At 43.9% G+C, this 23976-nt stretch overlaps 1 protein-coding gene across 5 annotated transcripts in view; it reads right to left on the reverse strand.

Moving 5' to 3' along the window:
• The window catches only part of LOC143289055 (unconventional myosin-VIIa-like), a 226551-nt gene that overhangs the window by 112871 nt on the left and 89704 nt on the right, over positions 1 to 23976 (reverse strand). For all 5 annotated transcript variants that reach the window (XM_076597869.1, XM_076597871.1, XM_076597870.1 and 2 more), the window contains 2 exons: positions 20877 to 21028; positions 18915 to 19096 (listed from right to left, as the gene is read on the reverse strand). In XM_076597869.1, coding sequence (XP_076453984.1) covers positions 18915 to 19096; positions 20877 to 21028 — 334 coding nt within the window. The remainder of the gene's footprint in view (positions 1 to 18914; positions 19097 to 20876; positions 21029 to 23976) is intronic.

The raw sequence follows: 23976 nt of genomic DNA on the forward strand, positions 1-23976 counted from the left end.
CCATCAGTCTGTCCATAGCTAAATAACAGAGCGGTCTGTACATAGCTAAATAACATTTACACAGCAAAATTACAGGGTGGTCTGTCCACAGCTAAATAACAGAGCATCCCATCAGTCTGTCCACAGCTAAATAACAGGACATCTCTTCAGTCTGTCCATAGCTAAATAACAGGACATCCCTTCAGTCTGTCCATAGCTAAATAACAGGGCATCCCATCAGTCTGTCCATAGCTAAATAACAGAGCGGTCTGTACACAGCTAAATAACATTTACACAGCAAAATAACAGGGTGGTCTGTCCACAGCTAAATAACAGAACATCCCATCAGTCTGTCCACAGCTAAATAACAGGACATCCCTTCAGTCAGTCCATAGCTAAATAACAGGGCACCCCTTCAGTCTGTCCACAGCTAAATAACAGAGCATCCCTTCAGTCAGTCCATAGCTAAATAACAGGGCATCCCATCAGTCTGTCCACAGCTAAATAACAGGACATCCCTTCAGTCTGTCCATAGCTAAATAACAGGACATCCCTTCAGTCTTTCCATAGCTAAATAACAGAACGGTCTGTACACGGCTAAATAACATTTACACAGCGAAATAACAGAGCAGTCTGCATACAGCTAAATAACATATACACTGCTAAATAACAGGACGTTCCGTATACAGATAAATAACAGGGTGGTCTGTACACAGCTAAATAACATGTACACAACTAAATAACAGGGCAGTCTGTACACAGCTAAATGACATGTACACTGCTAAATAACAGGGCAGTCTGTACACAGCTAAATAACATGTATACTGCTAAATAACAGGGTGGTCTGTACACAGGTAAATGACAGGGCAGTCTGTACACAGATAAATAACAGTTACAGAAGGGCAGAGCAATATACTCGTCAATTTTTCGTATGATGGAACCGTTTCATACGCAGCAATAAATACATATATTCCAAACTGAAAGCAGTTCATCTGACCCTCACTCCATGTGACTTCCACCAACAGCATCTGAGTGAATGCCAGTGGCTAACACCAGCATGCGCACTAGATCTGAGAGTTGATCTTGATTTCAGAGGTAAACGAATTGGGAAACAACATCACCCATACACGCAGCATCAAAAAAGTAGATTCTTTACTAAGAATTTGTGCGCACACAAAAGTGAAAATCGCAGTGGTATATCGGGTGTCCCCAAAAAACTGAACCGCTTTTTGACAAGTATTTTCTGTGACAGAGACACCGAATTCACTGAAAATTTTCACACAGTAACCTTACGGTATCATCAACAAGTCTGCAAAATATCTAAAAGTTCGGACGCGAATTATGCGAGTATTGCCAAATTCAAAACAGCATGTCAAAAAATCCAATATCAGAGGAAAACTCACTTATTTCAGTTTATGCTCAATGTGGCCTCCATCTTCCTCCACGACTAAACGAAGCCGTTTCTTCCGAGCAGAAATGCTTTTACGTATTTCTTCCACAGATATCTCCTCCCATGACATATCTATCCTATCCTTTAACGCCTGCTCGGTCAATTTGTCTCTCACTCCCCGGTAAACTTTCTCCTTCAGGGAGTCCCATATGGCATAATCCTTTGGGTTACAATCAGGACTTTGTGGAGGTCATTCATCCTTCTTGATGAATTCTGGTGTAGCCTCCTGCAGATGGGCCTGGGTTACCCTTCTTGTGTGTGAAGGAGCCCTATCTTGCTGAAACACGTAATTGTTTCTAGGATAAAGACGCCTACAATCCAAGAGAAGATTGTCATCCAATAACTGAATGTAGCTTTCACTATTAACCTTGGCTCTATCAGTGTCAATAAAATGAATGTTTGTTTTTCCTTTCCAGGATACTCCAGCTGAAACCATTATCTTTTAAAAAAAAAATCTAGAAGTCTCATGATAGAGGCGAGAGGGCTGAATTTCTCGTTTCCGTTTCCCATAAACGTGATCGTTTTGGCGATTTTTAGCTATCTCTAACGTAAAGTTTTTCTCGTCTGTGAAAATGATCCTTTTCACATAAGTGGCCAAGTAGCAGTCATTCAAGTTACGGCAGCAAGTTTTTCTTTTCCCTCTAACATTTTGGTCCCTCCTTGATACCCGTATCCTCTTGAAGGGCTTCAGCTCCAGTTCTTTCGCCATTCTTTGCACAGAAGATTTGCTCACTTGTAAATCGCTTGCAACTTCTCTAAGAGATTTGTGGGTCCCTGGGTTCTCCTCCTGGGATTGTATCAGTTCCTCAACATGGTCCTTGTTCTCCTCCGAACATGCAGTCTTGGGTCTCCCACTGCCAATTTTACGTGCTACTGACCCTGTAGTGCGTATTTTAGTGATAAGTCTATTTACAGTGACATGACTCCACCCCTTGCCAGGAAATTCCTTTACGATCCTTCTTCCGCCCCAGCCTTTCTCCTTGAAACAGTTTTCAATGGTAACCTTATCACTTTCACTCAAAGGCATGGTTGATCCTTCCAAACTGAAACTTTGGACAGAAATGATTTTGGATACAGACGACAATTTAAAAAAAAATCAATACACTTGACACCCAGACAGGCTACTTTTAGACTGACACTGATTGACAGATGCCAACACCTGGCAGCTGACAAGAACATGATGAAAGTCACATTGCACAGCTTGATATTGAATTTTTGACATGCTGTTTTGAATTTGACAATACTCGCATAATTTGCGTCCGAACTTTTAGATATTTGCAGATTTGTTAATGATACCCTAAGGTTACTGTGTAAACTTTTTCAATGAATTCGGTTTCTCTATCACTGAGAAAATACTTGGCAAAAAGTGGTTCACTTTTATGGGGACACCCGATATGTTCATTGAACTGGTCCACCCCGTGGAATTTAAAAGGTCAAACAGAAGTGAAACGAACAGGAGTGGACTGCAATAAACTGGTATTACATTATTTTTAAAAAAAAGTGTGTGTGTGTGTGTGTGTGTGTGTGTGTGTGTGTGAGAGAAATGAAATGAAATGAAATTATGGTGCTTAGAGCCTCGCCGACCACTCAGGCCATCTCAAGGCTATCGCCGCGTCAATAACTACTACAAGGATAAAAAAACAACCAATTAAAACGAGTCACCACTTCAAAATTTCCACTCCAAAGTTAAAAAAAAAACTTCCATAGTTTAAAACCTTCAAATCTGGTTAAAAATGTTCACTTCTTTTAAGAAGTCCATCAGCGCCCACGGAGGGACATCACGAAACAAAGTCTTCAAAGAAACCGCCGTGTAATGTCTGTGTCTAACGTCATGCAGATCCCAACAGTCAAGGAGCACGTGTTTCACGGTGAGAGGCTCGTCACAACAAGTAAGAATGAGTAAAAAAAAAGTGTGCCCCGTACGCAGTCTGCACAGCACAGACTCCTCCTTTCTGTTCTTCACCCCTGAAGGGAGGGTCTCTTTTAGGTCCGGACGGATCTGGAAGAGCTTGTTGTCCGTCTGGGTGTTCCACTCCTCTTGCCAAAGATCCTTAACGTAAGTGTTCACCTTCCGCTTCATGTCTGTATAGGGTACCAAGGATCTGGACAATTCTTTCTTTACAGCGTTCCTGGCCAGCAGGTCCGCCCTTTCGTTACCACGAATGCCAACATGTCCGGGAACCCAGGCCAACACAACCTCGTACCCTTTCTTCGTTGCGAGAGTAAAAGTTTCATAAAATTCCAGCAGTTTGGGATGAGTGATATTCCTGCAGGCGATCGCCTCAAGGGCTGACAAGGAGTCGGAAAAGATCATGAATCTCTTCTGTTTCGAAGAGAGAACCATTTTTAACCCCAGAACCAGTGCGGTCAGTTCCGCAGTGTACACCGAGCTGTCAGACAGGATGTGTTCCGTTGAGGGCTGGTCAGGAAAGGCGGGACAGAACGCAGATGCGGCGACTCCATCCTCTGACTTGGAACCATCAATGAAGATGCTTTGAAAAGTGGGGAATTGGTGGCACAGTTCCGAAAAGTAAGTTCTGTAGGCCAGAGAACTGGTGGTGTCTTTTCGGTATGAGGCCAGATCGAATCAGACCTCAGGTGTTGTAAAGGTCCACGGGGGGCTGTCAGGGAACTTAGAGAAATCTGAGATGCCACCGACATCCAGATCGGCATTTTCTAAGTGCGGCTGAATGCGGAGTCCGAGCGGAGGTATGCAGTTTGGGTTGTCTGTAAATTTCTTATTGAAAGAGTTGTTGAATACAGCGTCGTAAGCAGGGTTTGTAGGTTCCGAAAACAATTTCAAATAATAATTCAGGGTCAGCTTCAATCTGCGGTTGGAGAGAGGCGGTTCCCCCGCCTCTGCGTACAGGCTGTGCACAGGGGTGGTGCAGAAAGCACCTAAGCTGAAACGGAGCCCTTGGTGGTGTACAGGGTCCAACAGTTTCAGATAGGACGGTCTGGCCGAGCTGTATACCACACTTCCATAATCCAGTTTGGACTGGACCAGGGCTCTGTAGAGGTGCAAGAGAGTTCTCTTATCAGCACCCCAGTTCGTGTGTGCCACAACTCGGATGATGTTAAGGGCTTTTTGGCAAGATACTTTCAGCTGTTTAATGTGGCTGAGGAAGTTCAGCTTCTGATCGAAGACGACCCCTAAAAATCTGGCTTCCTTGACCGCCGGGATGGTGGATGTTCCCAGACGGATTTCAGGGTCCGGATAGAACTGGTGAAAATTATGAAAATGGATGCATTCAGTTTTGGAGGACGAAAATGTGAAGCCATTCTCCTCTGCCCAACACTGGATTTTGTTGACGCAGAGCTGAAGCCGTCGCTGGATGCTGGCGTACGTGCTGCCGGTTGCATATAAGGCAAAATCATCCACGAACAGCGAGCTGTCTGATCCTTTCTGAACGGATTGAACGATGTCATTAATTTTGATGCTGAAAAGAGCCGGCGACAGGATGCTCCCTTGCGGGACACCCAGCTCCTGCTCGTGAATGTCGGACAGGGTGGTGCCGACTCTCACCTGGAATTGTCTGTCTTGTAAAAAATTGTGGATGAACTGAGGCAGGTGTCCTCGGAAGCCGAGCTTGTGCAAGTCCGAGAGAATACCAAACTTCCACGTGGTATCGTAAGCTTTCTCCAAGTCAAAAAATATGGCCACCACATGTTGTTTGTTCACGAAAGCATTTCTTACAGTGGTTTCCAGACGAACCAGATGGTCAATGGTAGAGCGATGCTTGTGGAAACCGCACTGTTCTTTCGCCAGAAGGCCGTCGGTCTCTAGTTTCCACATCAGTCTACGTTTGACCATCTTCTCCATCAGTTTGCAGATGCAGCTGGTCAGTGCAATTGGGCGGTAGTTGGAGGGGTTCGAGGGGTCTTTTCCCGGTTTCGGCAGTGGGATTATGAGGGCTTTCCGCCAGGAGGGTGGACAGAAGCCTGTGACCCAGATGTGGTTATAAACTTTAAGCAGGGTGTCCAGACAGGTTTGGGGAAGGTGCTGGACAGTAATCCGTACAGGTCTGAAGGGCAGATTTAAGTTCGTTCATTGTGAAAGGAAGGTTGTAATTCTCTGTGTTGTTGGAAAAGAAGTTACATGGTGTTTTTTCTGACAGGTTTTTGGTTTTAAGAAACCGAGCAGATTTGTTAGCAGATCTCGAGTTCTGTTCTATTGCGGAGGCAAGCAAATTGGCAACTGCTTTCTTCTCTGTGACCAGAGCGTCTGAAAGTTTAAGATGATGAAAGGTCGGGCATACGTTTTTGCCCTTAATTCTTTTTAAAACCCTCCACACTTTCTTCTTGGGTGTGTTGGAGGTTAAGGAAGAGCAGAAATCTCTCCATGACTTCCTCTGGCTCTTTTTAAAAACATACCTGGCTTTCACCCTCAGCTGTTGATGGGTTCGAACGCTATCGGTCTCCGGTCTCCGAAAGACGCGTCGCTGCGCTCTCTTCCGAGACTTGCGGGCCTCCCGACATTCCGCGTTGAACCAGGGCGTTCTAGGGACCTGAGGCTTGGAGGTAGACGATGGGACTGCCGCTTTGGCGCAATCTAAAACGATCCGAGTCAGAGCGTCAGCAGGGTCCTTGCTTTTCAATACTGTTTCTTCCTGCAGCTCCGCTCCTATCTTGGTGGTAAAAAAACTCCAGTCTGCTTTGTCGTAGTACAGGCGGTCAGGCAGAGAGTCACCTTCTCCATCTGTGGGGCGGAGGACGACAGGAAAGTGGTCACTCCCGTGCAGATCGTCGTGCACTTTCCACTCGTAGTCCAGGACCAACGATGGATCGCAGACCGACAGATCTAAACACGAGAGCTTTCCAGAGGACAGATGCAGGTAAGTGGGAGACTTGTCGTTAAGACAGCACAAGTCCATGTCAGAAAGAAGGTTTTCTAAGAGAAGACCTCGGGCTGATGTCATCTCACTTCCCCAGAGCGGGGAGTGTCCATTGAAGTCGCCCAACAGTAAAAACGGACGTGGGAGCTGGTCGACCAGGTTCATGAGGTCCTGCCTCAGAACACGGACGGAAGGAGGAAGGTAGAGAGAGCAGACAGTGATGGTTTTCTCAAGCGTGACTCTCACTGCCACCGCCTGTAAAGGGGTGCTTAAAAGAACTGTACTGTATAAAAGGGACTTGCGAATAAAAAGAGCGACACCTCCCGTCAATCCCTCTTGCTTCGGTTGAGCGGGTTTAAAAACGGAGTTAAAACCGGAGAGAGATAAAACCTTGCCATCTCTTTGCAGAGTCTCCTGCAGCGCCAGCACTGAAGGTTTCAAAGCACGACAAAGCAGCTGGAGTTACTGAAAATTGGCGTGGAACCCCCGGATGTTCCAGTGGATCACTGCCATTAAAAAGGTTAAAAAAATAAAGCAGCAGCCTATTCCATCGCTACCCCCTGCTCCTCTGCTTGCGGTGGCTCAAGGTCCGCCAGGATGGAGTATTTATTTTTCGAAATTATTTTTTCGGATTCCGACCGAGTCAGAATATCCACCACCTCGGCCCCTCCCGATCCCGCCGAGGCCGCAACCCTCCCCTCCTTGAGTTTTGGAGGTACGGGGGGTTTCCGGCCACTTCCGCCAGCCCGAGGGCCAGGCATACGAGAAGCGGGGCGAGGGGTGCCGGGGGGTGGGGTGGGGCGGGAGGAGGACAACGTGCCTCCGCCCGAGGTTTTCCGCTCCCGCCCAGCAGCCCCTGAGGACTGCCGCACAGGATGGGCAGGGGTGGACACGGCGCCTCCACCCAAGGCCAACAGTTCCGACGAGGCGGTTAAGTCGTCCGTCTGCGTTCCTGTGGACGGCGTCTGGACCGCGACGTCCACCATCCTGGGTCTGACGACAGAGGCATACGACGCCTTAGGCGACGCGGCCTCCACCTGTTTCTTTGCCTCAAAGAAGGATATCTTTTTTTCGGTCTTGACCTTCTGGATTTGTTTCTCTTTTTTCCAGGCGGGGCAGTCTTTCGATGAGGACGGGTGGCCACCTCCACAGTTCGCACTCCGGGCTGGATTGACGCAATCGCCCTGGTGCGCCGCCTTCGAACAGGTGCCACACGCCTCTTCCTCCTTACATCGGTCTCTGACGTGTCCGAATTTCTGACATTTAAAGCATCTCAGAGGGGACGGCACATACAAGCTTACACTGACCATGAGGTATCCGACCCGAATGTCTTGGGGACATCCGGGCAGCAGAAGGTGAGGAAGAAAGTGTTGGTCGGGACTCTGTCCGACCCCTTCCTCACCGTCACCCTGTACACGTCGGTCACTCCCTGAGAGGACAGCTCGCTCTTGATCTCGGCCTCAGACACACCTTTCAACTCCGGGCATCTGATGACCCCCTTTGAGCAGTTGAGACCTTTGTGAGGGGAAACCTTCACCGCCCTATCCACGAAAGTGGTCGCCTTGAGAAGGAGCTGTGTCTGCCTTTTGGACTCCGTCTGAACTAAAAATGCTCCGCTCCTCAGCCTCTTGATGGACTTCAGCGATCCTGCCAGACACTGAAAGCCCTTCTGGATAGCGAAGGGGCTGAGAGCCGACAACGGCTTGTCGTCATCAGCGCCCTCCATCACCAGCCATGATGGCCAAAATCCAGAGCTCTCAACGACCTCCGAATCGGAGTCTGAGTCGTCCGTTCCCTGTCTTCGTCTTTTACCCCCGAGTTAGGGGTGTGTGATTTTTTGGAAGTCATGTTGAAAAAAATGTAAATTCATCCCTCCCTTACCCACCCACCATGGGGTCCAACTTAGGGGCCAGGGTCAAGGGAACACCAGCTTGACCCCTTCCAGGTTTCGGGAGGGATATACGACCAACAGTCTAGCTCCAACGTGTTCCCCCCCCCTCCTCCCGATCATGCCCAGCTCCCGGGGACAGAGAACCGAGCACTAAGGGGGTTACCTTCGTCAGCCTCTAAACTGCCAGTCTTGACCCAGCCCCACGAAGGGGTAGCCGACTGACACACACGGGCCAATGTGTGCTGCCTGTCTTAGGAGAGGTCCGAGCCAAAGGGATGTGTTGAGAGCAGCGTGCTCTCTCAATCCCCAGGATCTCATTCCCCTCCATCACAGGTCGCGCCGCACGGCAAACACGGCGGGCCTAAAGAAGGCCGCAGAGAAAAAAAGAATGTGGAAAAGAAGGCTTGATGGGGAGCTGAGGACAGAAAAGAGGCAGTAAAAAGAAGAATAGAGAACAGCGAAAGGGACAGTGGGTCACGTTTAGTATGGGCCTCACTCACGACCTGTTCGGCATGGGAAGCCTTATCAGGGGCATCAGTACAAAACCACCACTTATTCAGCCCTGACAGCTACGATGGCTATGTAGGCTGTCAATTAAGACCTGGGATCAGAGCACCAAACCCCAAGAAGCACTGATGCCCCCGCCGACATAGCTCGCTCGATCACTGGCCACTAAGCCTCCCGACCACGACAAGGTAGTGACCCTCCCGGAAGTGGGTCAGGAGAACACCAGCCTGACCCCCTCCAGGTTTCGGGAGGGTGTGTGTGAGAAGGAGTGGGAATGCTGTTTAATGTCCCGTCACACATACTGGTTATTGTAGACGTTCTGTTAAGTATTAATTTTCACATTTGAATGTTATCGTTAAATCAAAAGGTAGGAGAGGAGAGGTGAATGGTGAGTTGGGGAAAACCGGGTTACAGGATGGTGGATTCAAATGTAAATATTTCAAATGAATATCTAAGCACAATTAAAGAAAATTAAATGATGGACTTCGTAAAAGAGAAGTCGTTTATTTCAGAGAGAAACAACTGATAATAAATGTAATAAGTAAAAAAAACATTACCGTTCCCAGTGACTTGTGATGACGCATTTTCATGCAGGTAAGGCTTCATGAATTCACAGTCAAAAACTACATGCTTAAATGTCACATCATTTAAACAAATGCAATTTGATATTAGGGCAATGTTTAGTCCATAATGAATTAGACAACAGTCTGAAAATTAACTGAATTCAAAACTTGTCTGCGAATCGGGCCAAAGAGTCCACTGACGAGGTTTTAAAGTTGGAAACATTTTAAAAGCATCTTTCTCGTATCTTAATCATTTCTTTGTATGACAATGGGCAATATATGTTTATACTATCTGTATAATTCTTTGCTCTCCTTTTTGTTGATCTATGTGCTTGGTCGTTATAAAGAAATCCAGTATGGGATGGTATCCAACAAAATTCATCATTAGCGCCTTTCACATATAGGGAATGTAGCAAATACTTATTTCAAATAACAAATCTTCTATGGGTTTTCTAAGAATAGAGAGAGAGAGAGAGAACTCAGAACTCAGAACTGTTTTATTGTAGAAGGCCTTCTGACCCATTACAATGTTGAGCACACACACACCCCCCATCCCACACCTCCAGACCCCTTCCCACATCTCCCCCTCCCCCCCCCCACACACACACACACACGCGCGCGCGCAGACTCGATTTTATAAAACCGGGCATGCAAACACATGAATCGAAAATTCAAAAAGGTAAATGCCTTCCATCGTGAGCAAGTCCGCTTAAACATGTACGTTCGTTGTTTTAAATGTATAACAGAACAGAACTCAGGTTGTGCCCATTATCATAATAAAGCAGCACGACGTTTATTAGAGTGATAAATAAAGCGACCTAGATCATGAAGGATTTTTGTGTCATGCATTATAAATTCTAAACTTTTGTCAGAGGGATGTTTCGTGTACCAACATGGAATATATTTATGTCGCAGATCGTTAAGAGATTTACAGTAAAATAAAGTGTGTATCTCGTCTTCAATACCAGCGTTACATAGTGGACATTTCAGGTCGTTTGGACTGACGAAAGCAAATCTCATCTTGTGTGTACGGATATCCGAGGCTCCTATTCTAAACCTTATAAGCACATCTCTTATGTGTTTATTTTTAACTGCTGTAAAGTAAGATTCCAGTGATATGGATGATTTGAAATTTCGATAAACGCTGAACCTGCTGCTGCTGTGAAGATGTTCGTGCCAGTTTTGACTATGGCAATCGATCAGTCTTTGTTTGAAATCATTCAAGAATCCTCTTGCATTTTCTACACCTTGATTTTCCCAAACAAAGCCGAATCCAAATTTATACAAAGTGTTTCGTACCTGAGATGCCCAGCACTCTTTGTCTTGATCACATAGCGATAGAAGCATTTTATAAGATTTACGAGGAAGTCTATTTTCATCCATTCTTGTAAGTCTGATCCAGTACTTTATACATGACAAGAAGGAATATACATACAGAGGGTAACGACCTGTCTCGCCTACACCATGTCATTTGGTGATCTTGGACTCACATTAAGAAGTTTTTTTTAAAGCAAACATGTGCACTTTTTCTATTGGTGAAATTTGCATTAATCCCCAGATTTCAGAGCCATATAACAGACTTGGTTTTATTTGTGAATCAAATAATTTAAAGAAAATACTAACAGAGAAATCGTCAAGTCTCCATAACGTTCTAAATATTTCTATTACACCTTTCCGTGCTTTCATTGCTATGTCATCCAGAGCCTTCGAAAAAGATAATCTAGTGCTGAAAAACAAACCTAAGTACTTATAGGAATTGACGATTTTGATGTCGTGACCTTCGTATGTCCAGGTTTCCTTCCGAGCAATGTATCCACCATTTCTAAAAATAATTATTTTGGATTTATCAAGGTTAACGTGTAAATCTAACTCGGAAGCCTTCATTGCCAGCACATTCAATTGGTTCTGCAGACCAGTAACTGTATCAGACAAAAGCACTATATCGTCCGCAAAAAGTAAAATAAACAGTTCAATCATATCAGGATTCAGTTGTATGCCATGGCGTCCTTTCTCGATTATGTCCGTGGCAAGAGCATTTATAAACAGAGAGAAAAGTAAAGGACTTGTAACCTCCCCTTGTTTTAAACCTTTTTGACAAAGGAAAGCTTCGGTTACCCTACCCCCCCCAACGTACTCGAGCTTTAACGGTTTTATACATACTTGGAATGGTTTTTAATATTTTCCCTTTTAAGCCAGACTTCCGCAGTACGGGCCACAGTTTTCCATGTGAAATAAAATCGAAAGCCTTACGAAAGTCAATGAAAGCTACAAATAATTTTCTATTTTTAAGCAAATATTTCTGTACCATTGAGAACAGCGTAAAAATATGGTCAATTGTTGAATGATCTTTTCGAAATCCGGCTTGTATATCACCTAATATGTCCTTACTTTCAACCCATTTTGATATTCTCTTGTTAATAATATGGCTGTACAGCTTTCCACATATGTTCAAAAGTGAAATGCCCCTGTAATTGTCTGGCTTGTGTAAATCGCCTTTCTTGTGCAAGGGTTGAATAATCGATTCAGTCCAAGCTACTGGGTACTGACCCGAAGAAAATATGCTATTAAACAGTTTCAAAAGAAAAGGAACAATTAGCTCACTTGAGTGTTTAAAAAGTTCGGGTATAATGCCATCTGGGCCGGCTGCTTTATTGTTTCTTAGATGACGGATGGAATCGAGTATTTCTTGTTCAGTTATATCACTGTTCAGTAGGACATCGTCCTGATTGTCACTTTCTTCAGTCCCATTCCCAGGTTCAAAGCCAGTGAAATCGTCATTTATCGTATCATTGTCATTCACACCAAAAACCTCTTTAAAGTGTTGTAACCATTCATCATCTGAGATGTTTCCAGTCTGTTTACTTTTCTTAGAAAATTGTTTGATATTTTTCCAAAACTGTTTGGAATCATTAATATTCCCTTCAAGTTCAGCTCTACATTTTGCTTTGTACGCTCTTTCTTTATTAGCCAATAGCTTTCTGTAAGACTTTCTGGACTCAAAATACGCATGCCCATCTGCAGTGGGATCGGCTCTCTGTTCACGTCTAAATTCACGGAGAGCTTTCCTTGTGCCCTTCCGACGTTCATGGCATTCTGAGTCGAACCAAATATTGCCTTTTATGGCTCTAGCACATCCTCTTTTTACAAGCATGCAAGAAGCGGCGGATTTTAGAGTAACTGAAAACAAGTCGACTGCTTTATTGATGTTTTCATCAATCAGGTGTTTGGCTTGTTCAAGAGAAGCAATATTTTCCGGTAAATTGATACAATAAACGAATTCGTCACGTTTGTCATCAGACCAAATGAACCTAGAAATAAATGCATCTGTTCCTCCTTTATACTTTTGTCTATTACACTTTATAAGACATGATACAGGCATATGCTTAGAGTCTATCATTTCTTCTACAAGCATTCTGTGGGATAAATAGCTTAATGAAGTGGAGAAAATAAAATAATCAGTGACACTACTACCAGAGGGAGACGTATAAGTGAAAACCCCATTTGTGTCTCCGTCACAAACACCATTCAAAATGTACAGATCAAAATTAGAGCACAAGCAGAGTAACTTTTGGCCATAGTCATTGATCACTGTATCTTGTGAACAACGGTCAGGAATCGATTCGTGGCCATCGTCAAAGTCAAACTGAAAACCATCGTGTGTGTCGTCTGAGGAAAAGTCAGCACTAAACTGTTCTGGGAATTTGTTACCAGTCCTGGCATTAAAGTCTCCACACAAAATGAAGGAAGCATCCTCGTGGTTTTCAATAATGTCAAGTAGACATTGTTCTAGTATAGAAATCCCATTGTCTGCCTCACTTGTCTCGTAAAATGGACTGTTGAGAGGATTTATGTAAATACTAACAATAAAAACACTAGACTCTGTTCCAAAAAGTTCTTTTTCTGCTTGAAGAACAATTATATTATCGTATTTTGTTGGAAATTGTTTAAGGAAAGGTACATACTCATTGTTTACTAGTACAATGACACCCCCACTCCTCCTCCCCTGATGTGAGAGCTTTATCGCTGGAGCAACGTAACATGTATGTGATGGGAATAACGAACATGTGAAGGACTCTACGAATGTTTCTAACAGACAAATGAAGTTAAACTTTGAAATAAAGGAGACGAAACTGGTGTCTTTCAGTTTAGACACTATTCCTTCAACGTTATATGAAATCATTGAAAACTGGGAGTCTTTTGAAATGCCAGTGTTAGGGTCAGGGCCATACCATCATTTTTTACCTTTTTCTTTCGAGGTGGTAACTTTTCGGGGACTAGCGCGTTTGTTCTGTTTGTTGTTTCTTATCCAGCTGTTGGGGAGGGAAGACTGTCTTTCAAGTGACACGGATTGTGATCGTGTGATCACCAGTCTTTTCTCGCCTGTCAAGCTGCCACGGCGCCTCTGCCGTTCATTTTGCACGGGAGTCACACGGGGCGATTTCTCCGTGCAGCCAAGGGAAGGGGAATCCCCGGCATTACATAGCGTGTTGACATTGGTGTCGGAGGTCACGCTGCTTTGCGTTGAGGGGCCGTCTCCATGGTCAGCACGGGTCGCGTCGTCCTTCGGGGTGGCAGGGATGTTGGGTGGAAGCCCTTCATCATCCGCGTCATCAGCCAGGTCATCTTGCTGCTGTTGAACGTCCATAGCATTCATCACACTGCTGTCCCTGTCAACCCGATCACCAGACTCTACTGCACTGTCTCTACCTCTCTCAGTGGCTCTGTCTGCAGTGGTGTTGATGGCATCAATGGCATCCTGTCTGCATACAGTGTCACTGCGTGCATCTTCAATGCTGTGGCTGTCGGACGTGGTGACAGCTGGGTCACAAGTCGACGCTTTCTCTTCGGTAGAGGGCTGGGGAACAGTGGGGGGAACCAGAGGGACATCCGATCTGACACTGCCAAGGTCAGGCTGGTCGTCGTCATGGCAGGAGTTGTCCTTTTCCAGTTGGTCGGCTCCGTTGATTTTGTTGTCTGTCCTGTTGTTCGCAGCAGTGAGCTGGTGTGTGTCGTGTCGAGTATCACCTTCCATACACTCGTTCGGTCTGTTTGCGTTGTTTGCGTTGTTTGTTGAGGGTGACTGACGCGGGGAGTCTTTCCTGTTTGCAGCTTCTTGCGTCAGTCTGTTTTCTTGATGTCTTGAAGAAGAGCGGACAGACTGTATCACTTCACTGTATGATCTCGTCCCAGGAACCACTCTTGGGGAATAGGCTTTATCTCTGGGGCTTAAAAAGTTGCGCTCATTCCTCTGACTGGAAGCATGGGCATTGTTTGAAATGTCCAAGTGCTGGCTGTGATGGACATGGTTCCAGCTGTTCCACATATCACCATGAGCCTGTTGAAACCAGTCGTCAGCGGGACGATATCTTGCTGTTTGGCTTTGGAATTCCTCGTAGTTGTACATAGGAACATAGGGTGTGTGCTGATATTGAAAAGCTTCCCTACCAGCATTGTAGTCGAGTTGTGCAGTGGGATCGTTCTCAAAGCTGTCTTGCTGGTACATATCGTTCTCTTCCTGCCATCTGGAGGAGGGTGCTGACTCCACTTGGCTGTGTCGCTGGCTCTGGTGGTGGATGTGTTGAGAGGGAGCGTGGTAACTGTGTGCACTGGATCTGTTCTCTTCGGAGTCACCTTGCTGCCTGTTGTCAGTCTCCTGCTTCCTGTATGTACTCGATCCCCTGTTTCTTCGGTGGTCCCCATATCTGGTACCAGATGCTGTTCGCTGGTTATGAAAATTCGCATGTTTTGCGTTGAATGGGCGATGTCGGTCTGTGCCCCCATTTTCTTCTCTGTTCTGCTGTTCGGGTCGGTCGTCCAAGTCATCAGTGTACAGATGTGAATGCTTGTCTTGGACATACAGTCTTCCTTTCTTGAAATATGCAATCTTTCCCTGCTGACGGTGGTGTATCTCCTCTCTCTGACGTGTTGTGAGGTCCGCGGCGATTCGGATGTTCTCTCTTCTGAGGAGATTTCTTAAGTAGTTGTTGCTCAGAATGTCCATCTTGTCTGTCCAGCTGCGGAATCGAACGATTAATGGGCGTGGCTGTGAGGAGTACTGTCTGTAGCTGCCGACGCGATACGCCTTCTCAATGTCTGACAGACGCCATGAACTGGAGGACGATGAACGATTCAAAATGTCAACAGCTATTTCCGCACTTTTTCTGTTGCTTTCCAGACCGGTTTCACGAACACCTAGAAACTTCAGGTTGTTTTCTTTTGAGTTCATCTCCAGTGTGTTCATTTCTTTCTCCATTCTGTCCAACCGTTGATGAACATTGACCTTGTCTTCCTGCATAGCATGTATCTCGTTGCTGTGTTCATAAACGACATTTTGTAGGGTCGATACCTCTGACATCAACTGTGATATATTTCTTTGGAGGTTCCCGAAGATGGTTTCCATTTTCTCACACAGACTTGCGGAATGTAATCGTAGTTCCTCTAATATCTGGACAAAACGTCTATCCATAGCAGCGTGCATTTCATGTTTCCAGTTTGTGTTGCTTTCGGGACCAGGATTCATCTCTACGTCCATGCAGATAGGGAGCAGGATAATAGCCAAGCAGTATAATACTGTCAGTGTCAAACAAACACTCCAGTCAGCACGTACCTTTCTTTTATCTTTCTTTTGTCTGTGTAGAAACGAAGTCCTTCCTCTGCCGAAAATCTTCTTCAACGTTGGGTAGAAATTTCCAATGCATGCTCGATGCGCCTCTGCAGTAATAGGCATTTTCCTACCCTTTTTTCCCAGCCAGTAACAACACAACACACTGAACAGTTAACTCAGAGATCACGCAGAGCGGAGCGCTGCTCGGATGCGTCCGCACCCCACGACGGTTGGCAGTCGAGAGAGAGAGAGAGAGAGAGTTTTAAGACTGACTGAGAATTTTAAAAAATCGTCATTGGTATTTGAACAAGCTATTTCAGAGCCATAAAAATTGCAACCAACTCAGCTGTAAAAATTGAATGTCCCTTTCCTGAACAATATTTTCTTATGATTTTTATGTTTTAAGGCTAGGAATCACAGAACCAGATGCTATCATCCAGAACCGAATCATAAGTGTACAACTTAAATTATTATCAAAATTTTCATCTATTTCAATTCTGACAGACGCTGCTATCATATGCGGTCATTCTCCTTTTGTTGTGTCAAAAGTACATATGTTGACTTCAGCTTTTGTTAACTCCCAGTGAGGGAATGGTCGCACCGGTACACGAGGTACTGTAGCGTATAAAAGAATGTTTGAAGAATTTAGAACATCTGATGCACATGTGTGAATTTTGATTTTTATGTGCATTTTTCAGAAAATCAGTATCATACCTATTATTTCATTCCTCAAAATCCACGGCTGTACAAAACATTTAGCAGAACTCAATTAATTGATTTCATTGAGTGGTAAAACCCGCAAGCTTATAGACTTAAGAGGTCTTAGTATGCACAGTTTCTCTGAGGCCACTGTCAGTGGTTCGGGGCTTCTTTAAAAAAGTCGCCGGAGCAAAAAAGATTTCCTGACAGTTGGCCAATCTTGACCTTACAAAAGATATCGCTAAATGGAGTCCTGTCCCCAAAGAGAGTGGCTGAGATTTTTAACTGTTCACTCCTTTAGAGAGAGAGAGAGAGAGAGAGTGTATGTACCAAACAGTGAACCGATTTCTTTGTGTTTGCTGCGTTTACTGTTTTCTCTTTTAGAGTTTCTTTATGCAGCTATGTTGTTCTTGACAACAAGATTGAGATAACTTTAAGATATTGTTCCATTTTCTGTTCTTTCTGTGCTGTCTTCACGGCCTTTCCTGAACTGCAATTTCAAGTTCTAGTGCTGACACGGTAGGAACATGCAATGCAGACGTGCTGGAATACCTGACGTTACTTTCTTCAAATGACGGTCATAATTTTGTGATTGTTGCGATGATGACAGCACAAAACGTACGTGATAGCTGAACGTTCCTTGTCTCTCTGAGCATACCAAGCTTCAGAATGAAATAAAACCCTCGATGCAAGAGCAACTGAAGCATTTTCTTGAAGACATGCACCTTCAGATCACTCAGATCACATCGACGGTTAAGAATATCCCCTTTTAGCTTGTCAAATACCTACTGACGACTTATTGCTCAACGCACATTTGACCAAAAAGCCATATGAGAACTATTAACACACAACAAAGTCTGCGAACTTAAAAGCTGGATATTTAAGAGCTTTTCTTTGATGACTATACACCAACCAGAGATCTCCGTCCTAATAAATTAAACATAAAACATTCAGTCAATGAAACTAACCAAATCGTACAGATATCACACTCAACACAGTCGCCATTTTCAACACATTTGAGCAAATTGCACTCCTCTGGTTCCATGATGAGACCATCCATAAAGGGAAAGATGGGTGACAAAAAGGCTGAAAGGAAATCACCAATACCATCTTGGTTATCTGGATGAGGTCACACAAAGAACTGGTCTTATAACTATCAGTGTTGGATATGATGAATACGCCATGTTCCATTACAGAGATTCATAGTCAAGGTAACAGCTAACGATTTCAAAGGTGGGAGCGATAAATTATCAACATGATACTGTTTATTTCTTCATTGCAAGGTCCATACTGTGTCGCTCATGAATCGTCCTGCTCCGCCACCAGAGGGCTTATCCTCAGTACAAACAGATAACTGATGACACTAATCAGCACAGGCAGATAACTGAGTAAACTTACTAGCACAGGGAGATAACTGGGTAAACTAACCAGCACAGGGAGATGACTGGGTAAACTAACCAGCATATGGAGATAACTGGCACACTAACCAGCACAGGGAGATAACTGGTACACTAACCAGCATAGGGAGATAACTGGGTAAACTAACCAGCACAGGGAGATACCTGAGTAAACTAACCAGCATATAGAGATAACTGGTACACTAACCAGCACAGGGAGATAACTGGTACACTAACCAGCACAGGGAGATAACTGGTACACTAACCAGCACAGGGAGATAACTGGGTAAACTAACCAGCACAGGGAGATACCTGAGTAAACTAACCAGCACAGGGCGATACCTGAGTAAACTAACCAGCACAGGGAGATAACTGGTACACTAACCAGCACAGGGAGATAACTGGGTAAACTAACCAGCACAGGGAGATACCTGAGTAAACTAACCAGCATATAGAGATAACTGGTACACTAACCAGCACAGGGAGATAACTGGTACACTAACCAGCACAGGGAGATAACTGGTACACTAACCAGCACAGGGAGATACCTGAGTAAACTAACCAGCATATGGAGATGACTGGTACACTAACCAGCACAGGGAGATAACTGGTACACTAACCAGCACAGGGAGATAACTGGGTAAACTAACCATCACAGGGAGATACATGAGTAAACTAACCAGCACAGGGGGATTACTGGGTGAACTAACCTGCACAGGGAGATACCTGAGTAAACTAACCAGCACAGGGAGATAACTGAGAAAATTAACCAGCACAGGGGGATTACTGGGTGAACTAACCAGCACAGGGAGATACCTGAGTAAACTAAACAGGACAGGGAGATAACTGGGGATATCAACCAGCACAGGGGAAGAAAAAAAACAACTGAGGATACTAACCAGCGCAGTAAGATAACTGAGTACACTAACAAGCACAGTAAGATAACTGAATACACTAACCAGCACAGTAAGATAACTGAATACACTAACCAGCATTTCTCCAGTCGGTTGTTCTGTGGTGGCCAAGAAGTAGAGCTTTTCCCGCGGTACTTCACATGTGCCACCAGTTCTGCTGCACGCACCGTTTAACAGCGAATCTTGGATGGTCTGGGAGTACGGCTGGTTCATGGTCAACAGGTCACCGCACAGGACTGTGCTACTCTTCCCACTGCCTGAAAGTGACGTAATTACAAAAAAATAATTGTGTATTTTGTCTCCCCCCACCTCCCACTTCCCCCACTCAATGCTTTTTTGTACTTCCTCCTCCTCCACCCATGTGCTTTACCTTGTCCTTCTTAATATTATATCATTTTATATATTGTTATCATATTACAGACAACACTGGTGAGCTTGGAAAAGATGATTTATCTACAACAAAAAACAAACAAAATTTTTTAAAATTTTTTTAAAAAATCGGACATTCTTATATTCTTATTCATTTTTCCTTTTTACCTTGCTGTGAGCTTTATTTCCTTCCTACTGTTATTATCATTACCAGAACACTGTCATAGCATATCATCATCATTATATTATTAGCCTATTACCATCAACCACAAGTCTGTCAACGATGTGAGTCAATGCGATCATCCTGACTCAGATGTATGTGTGTGTGTGTGTGTGTGTGTGTGTGCGTGCGTACGTGCTTACATGGCCGCATAAGTGTGTGTGTGTTCTTCAGTCTAACGTCTATCCACATACTGTGATTTTAGACGAACATCAATGTGTGCGTGCGTGCTTGCGCGCGCGTGTGTGTCTGTCTGTGTCTGTGTGTCTCTGTATGTGAAAAAGATAGAGATAATGTGACGGGGATGGAGAGGGTGCATGCGTGTTCATGTGAATGTGTATGTGCGTGCAATCATCCTTATGTCTTTGTTTATGTTTATGCGAGAGAGAGAGAGGGAGGGAGAGAGAGAGAGAGTCAGAGAAAGAGACAGATACCGAGACAGAGAGAGAAACTTTATATTTGCTTTTTTCGGAATTTAAAGCATGTATGGTCATCAAACGTGGTAAGGTTATAATCTTTCAAAATGCTGTTGGGCTTGATTATTTAGGTTTCATGTATTCATGACCTTTCCCAGAAAAGAACAACTTTTAACTAATCAAAATATTTTAACACAAGTTAGTGTTGAATATCATCATCCATTTTATCTTTTGTTTGTTTGTTTGATGTATTATCATCAAAGTCCTCGCCAAGAAATTGGTGCAAGAGGGTTTGCAATGCGCATCTGCCTACAGCCTCTTGAAAAAGCTGTCGATTTCAAGCAGAGAGAAGACACGGGCTCTCAATGCAATGGAAAAAGCAGAAAAGGGTTCCAACTGTATCTGGTCAAACTAAGCTTACAATGGCTCAGTGGATAAAACGTTTGCCAGAAAGGTTACTCAGTCCTGAAGTGGCGACCACCCTGGAGGCGCGGGTTCGAATCTGCTGAGGACCAGGAAAAACAAGGCGGCAAACAAAGGCATCCAGGAGTCATGAGCTGGGTGCGGCCCGGTCCCCTTCGAGTGTAAGGAGTTGAGGGCCGAAACACTTGACTAAGGGGGGCTTCTTCTCAGAAGACCTTGTATTGTCCAGCTCTCCCTAGAGTTTCTTATCACTCATCAATGTGGTGTGACTAACACAATTTATGTTGACAGCAGTATGCCTTGTATACACTGTTCCGCTGTCTTGAAGTTACTTTTGAAAATAACTGGCAGATGTGCAATGGTATGTGCCAGAAGCCTGGTATTTTTTGTTGCTATTGATAATAAATTTCACTATAATTTTAGTGATACATAGTAAACATAGTAATAATTACCAGGATACCTGTGTCAGCTAGAAACGGAAGACAGCATTCCTTGTACTGAGATTTCATTCAGGACTATGTACATTTTTGTATATGGTTACTTGCTTATGCAGTCATCCACTGCATGAAATGTGCAGGTATGAGAGAGAGAGAGAAAGAGTTCCTCTACCTGACTGGATTGTATCCTCGGTGACGACAGCAAAACGTGACCTCATACGTAGTCCACGAATGAATGACGTCAACAGAGCTATGAAATCATCAGAATGGTTGATCGTCATCACGTAGTCGTCTCCTTTCAGTGTTCGCACTGTCACCAGTTGTCTGGGCAAGCAGAAGTTCCTCTTTTATTCGTGTAACTGTGCCATGTTTTAAAGTACTATTTTTCGTGTTAGAATTACCTCAAATATCTATCAACAAAAATACAAGCAAAACCATCACAAAACTATAAACATTAACATATAAAGGGGACACCGGGGCTAATCGCGACACCATCAAAAAACTATATAAAAAAAAAAAATATATATATATATATAGGGGACACCAGGGCTAATCGCTACACCATCACAAAACTATATAAAAAAAATTATATAAGGGACACCGGGGCTAATCGCGACACCATCACAAAACTATATAAAAAGTATATATAGGGGACACCGGGGCTAATCGCGACACCATCACAAAACTATATAAAAAAATGTATATAGGGGACACCGGGGCTAATCGTGACACCATCACAAAACTATATAAAAACAATATATAGGGGACACCGGGGCTAATCGCGACACCATCACAAAACTATATAAAAAAATATATATATAGGGGACACCGGGGCTAATCGCTACACCATCACAAAACTATATAAAAACAATATATACGGGACACCGGGGCTGATCGCTACACCATCACTAAACTATATAAAAACAATATATTGGGGACACCGGGGCTAATCGCGACACCATCACAAAACTATATAAAAACAATATATACGGGACACCGGGGCTAATCGCTACACCATCACAAAACTATATAAAAACAATATATTGGGGACACCGGGGCTAATCGCGACACCATCACAAAACTATATAAAAAGTATATATAGGGGACACCGGGGCTAATCGCGACACCATCACAAAACTATATAAAAAAAAAAATGTATAGAGGACACCGGGGCTAATCGCGACACCATTACAAAACTATATAAAAACAATATATAGGGGACACCGGGGCTAATCGGTACACCATCACAAAACTATATAAAAACAATATATAGGGGACACCGGGGCTAATCGGTACACCATCACAAAACTATATAAAAACAATATATAGGGGACACCGGGGCTAATCGCTACACCATCACAAAACTATATAAAAAAAATATATATAGGGGACACCGAGGCTAATCACGACACCATCACAAAACTATATAAAAACAATATATAAGGGACACTGGGACTAATCGCTACACCATCACAAAACTATATAAAAACAATATATAGGGGACACCGGGGCTAATCGCGACACCATCACAAAACTATAAAAAAAATATATATATAGTGGACACCGGGGCTAATCGCGACACCATCACAAAACTATATAAAAACAATATATAGGGGACACCGGGGCTAATCGCTACACCATCACAAAACTATATAAAAAAAAAATATATATAGTGGACACCGGGGCTAATCGCTACACCATCACAAAACTATATAAAAACAATATATAGGGGACACCGGGGCTAATCGCTACACCATCACAAAACTATATAAAAACAATATATAGGGGACACCGGGGCTAATCGCTACACCATCACAAAACTATATAAAAACAATATATAGGGGACACCGGGGCTAATCGCTACACCATCACAAAACTATATAAAAACAATATATTGGGGACACCGGGGCTAATCGCTACACCATCACAAAACTATATAAAAACAATATATTGGGGACACCGGGGCTAATCGCTACACCGTCACAAAACTATATCGAAACAATATATTGGGGACACCGGGGCTAATCGCGACACCATCACAAAACTATATAAAAAAAACATATATAGGGGACACTGGGGCTAATCGCGACATGGGGCAAGTCGCAGTTTCTTCAAAATTCTTCCCCGTTTTGGGTTGGTTTGTTTTTGTTTTTGTTTTTTGGGTTTTTTTTGTATTTTCTTTTTAACAATTCTTTGTATTTGCATTACCCAGTCAATTATGTCAACTTTATTGAAATGCACCAGCCCAGCCAGTTTTGGTGAACCAAAAGTAAAAATTTTGGCCTTCTAAAAAGGTGTTACACAAGTTGTAATTTGTTTGGAATTCTCTTTGACGTTGTGGCTCTTATGAACTTACGTTTCTAAAACACAATAGAATAAACTTTCTTCAGTAAAGCCTTCCAAGAAAACAAGTTGAAGCCAATCAGCTTGGGCAGGTCCCGACTGGGTAATTCGTGAGAAATCGCGAACTGCCTCTGCTTTTTTGGCGATGAGCATAAAAATATGTTTCTTGTCATATACAGTATGGTACCATGTTGAACTGATGCAAACTGGGCCTATTGGTTTGCTCTGTTTGGCCAAAATTCGCGGCTGACTCGTTAAAAACGCCTATATATTCGTAAACCAGTGAGATGCTGAGATGCTCTCTCCCGCATCGTCGTTTTAATCGCACCTCAAAAACCAAAACGGCAGTATTTTGCGCATAAGCGGACTATGCCCTACCTTTCGGTGTCGGATCAGCTTGTGCATGCCTATAACCGATTATACAATCGAGGTATTAGGTGCGCTTCAGTGGAGATGACGAGGCCTAACGAAGAGGATGTGTGGCTGACGTTTTACCAGAGATACCATCAACACGACAAAAAAAAAAAAAGAACGGAGTCAAGCTTTGTGTGGGGAACCTTACCGGTTGGATGGACGAAATATTTTACTTGAGTCACGTGACATGACTTATGTGCTTCGTGATGAGGGAGGGAAAGGCTTGGAAGGGACCATTTATGCAGAAGGAATAGAGAAAGTGGAAATACAAGATGGGGTGTCAGTGGATGACGGATGGCACTCTGTACACCGGCATCCTATCAAAGAGGTGGGACGATGCAAGGAAAAGGAAAAAATGACAGGAGTGATACCAGCATTATAACTTACGAAGAATAACAAGAAAAGAAAAGAGAAGCAAAGCACCCAAAGAAGAAAAAACGCCCGCTGAACGGTGGTGGCGACGGATGTACACACGTTTGCATCATGTCAATATCATGTTCGTGTGTCAGATGGTC

The sequence above is a fragment of the Babylonia areolata genome, chromosome 13 (assembly GCF_041734735.1).
Source record: "Babylonia areolata isolate BAREFJ2019XMU chromosome 13, ASM4173473v1, whole genome shotgun sequence".
NCBI lineage: Eukaryota > Metazoa > Mollusca > Gastropoda > Neogastropoda > Buccinidae > Babylonia > Babylonia areolata.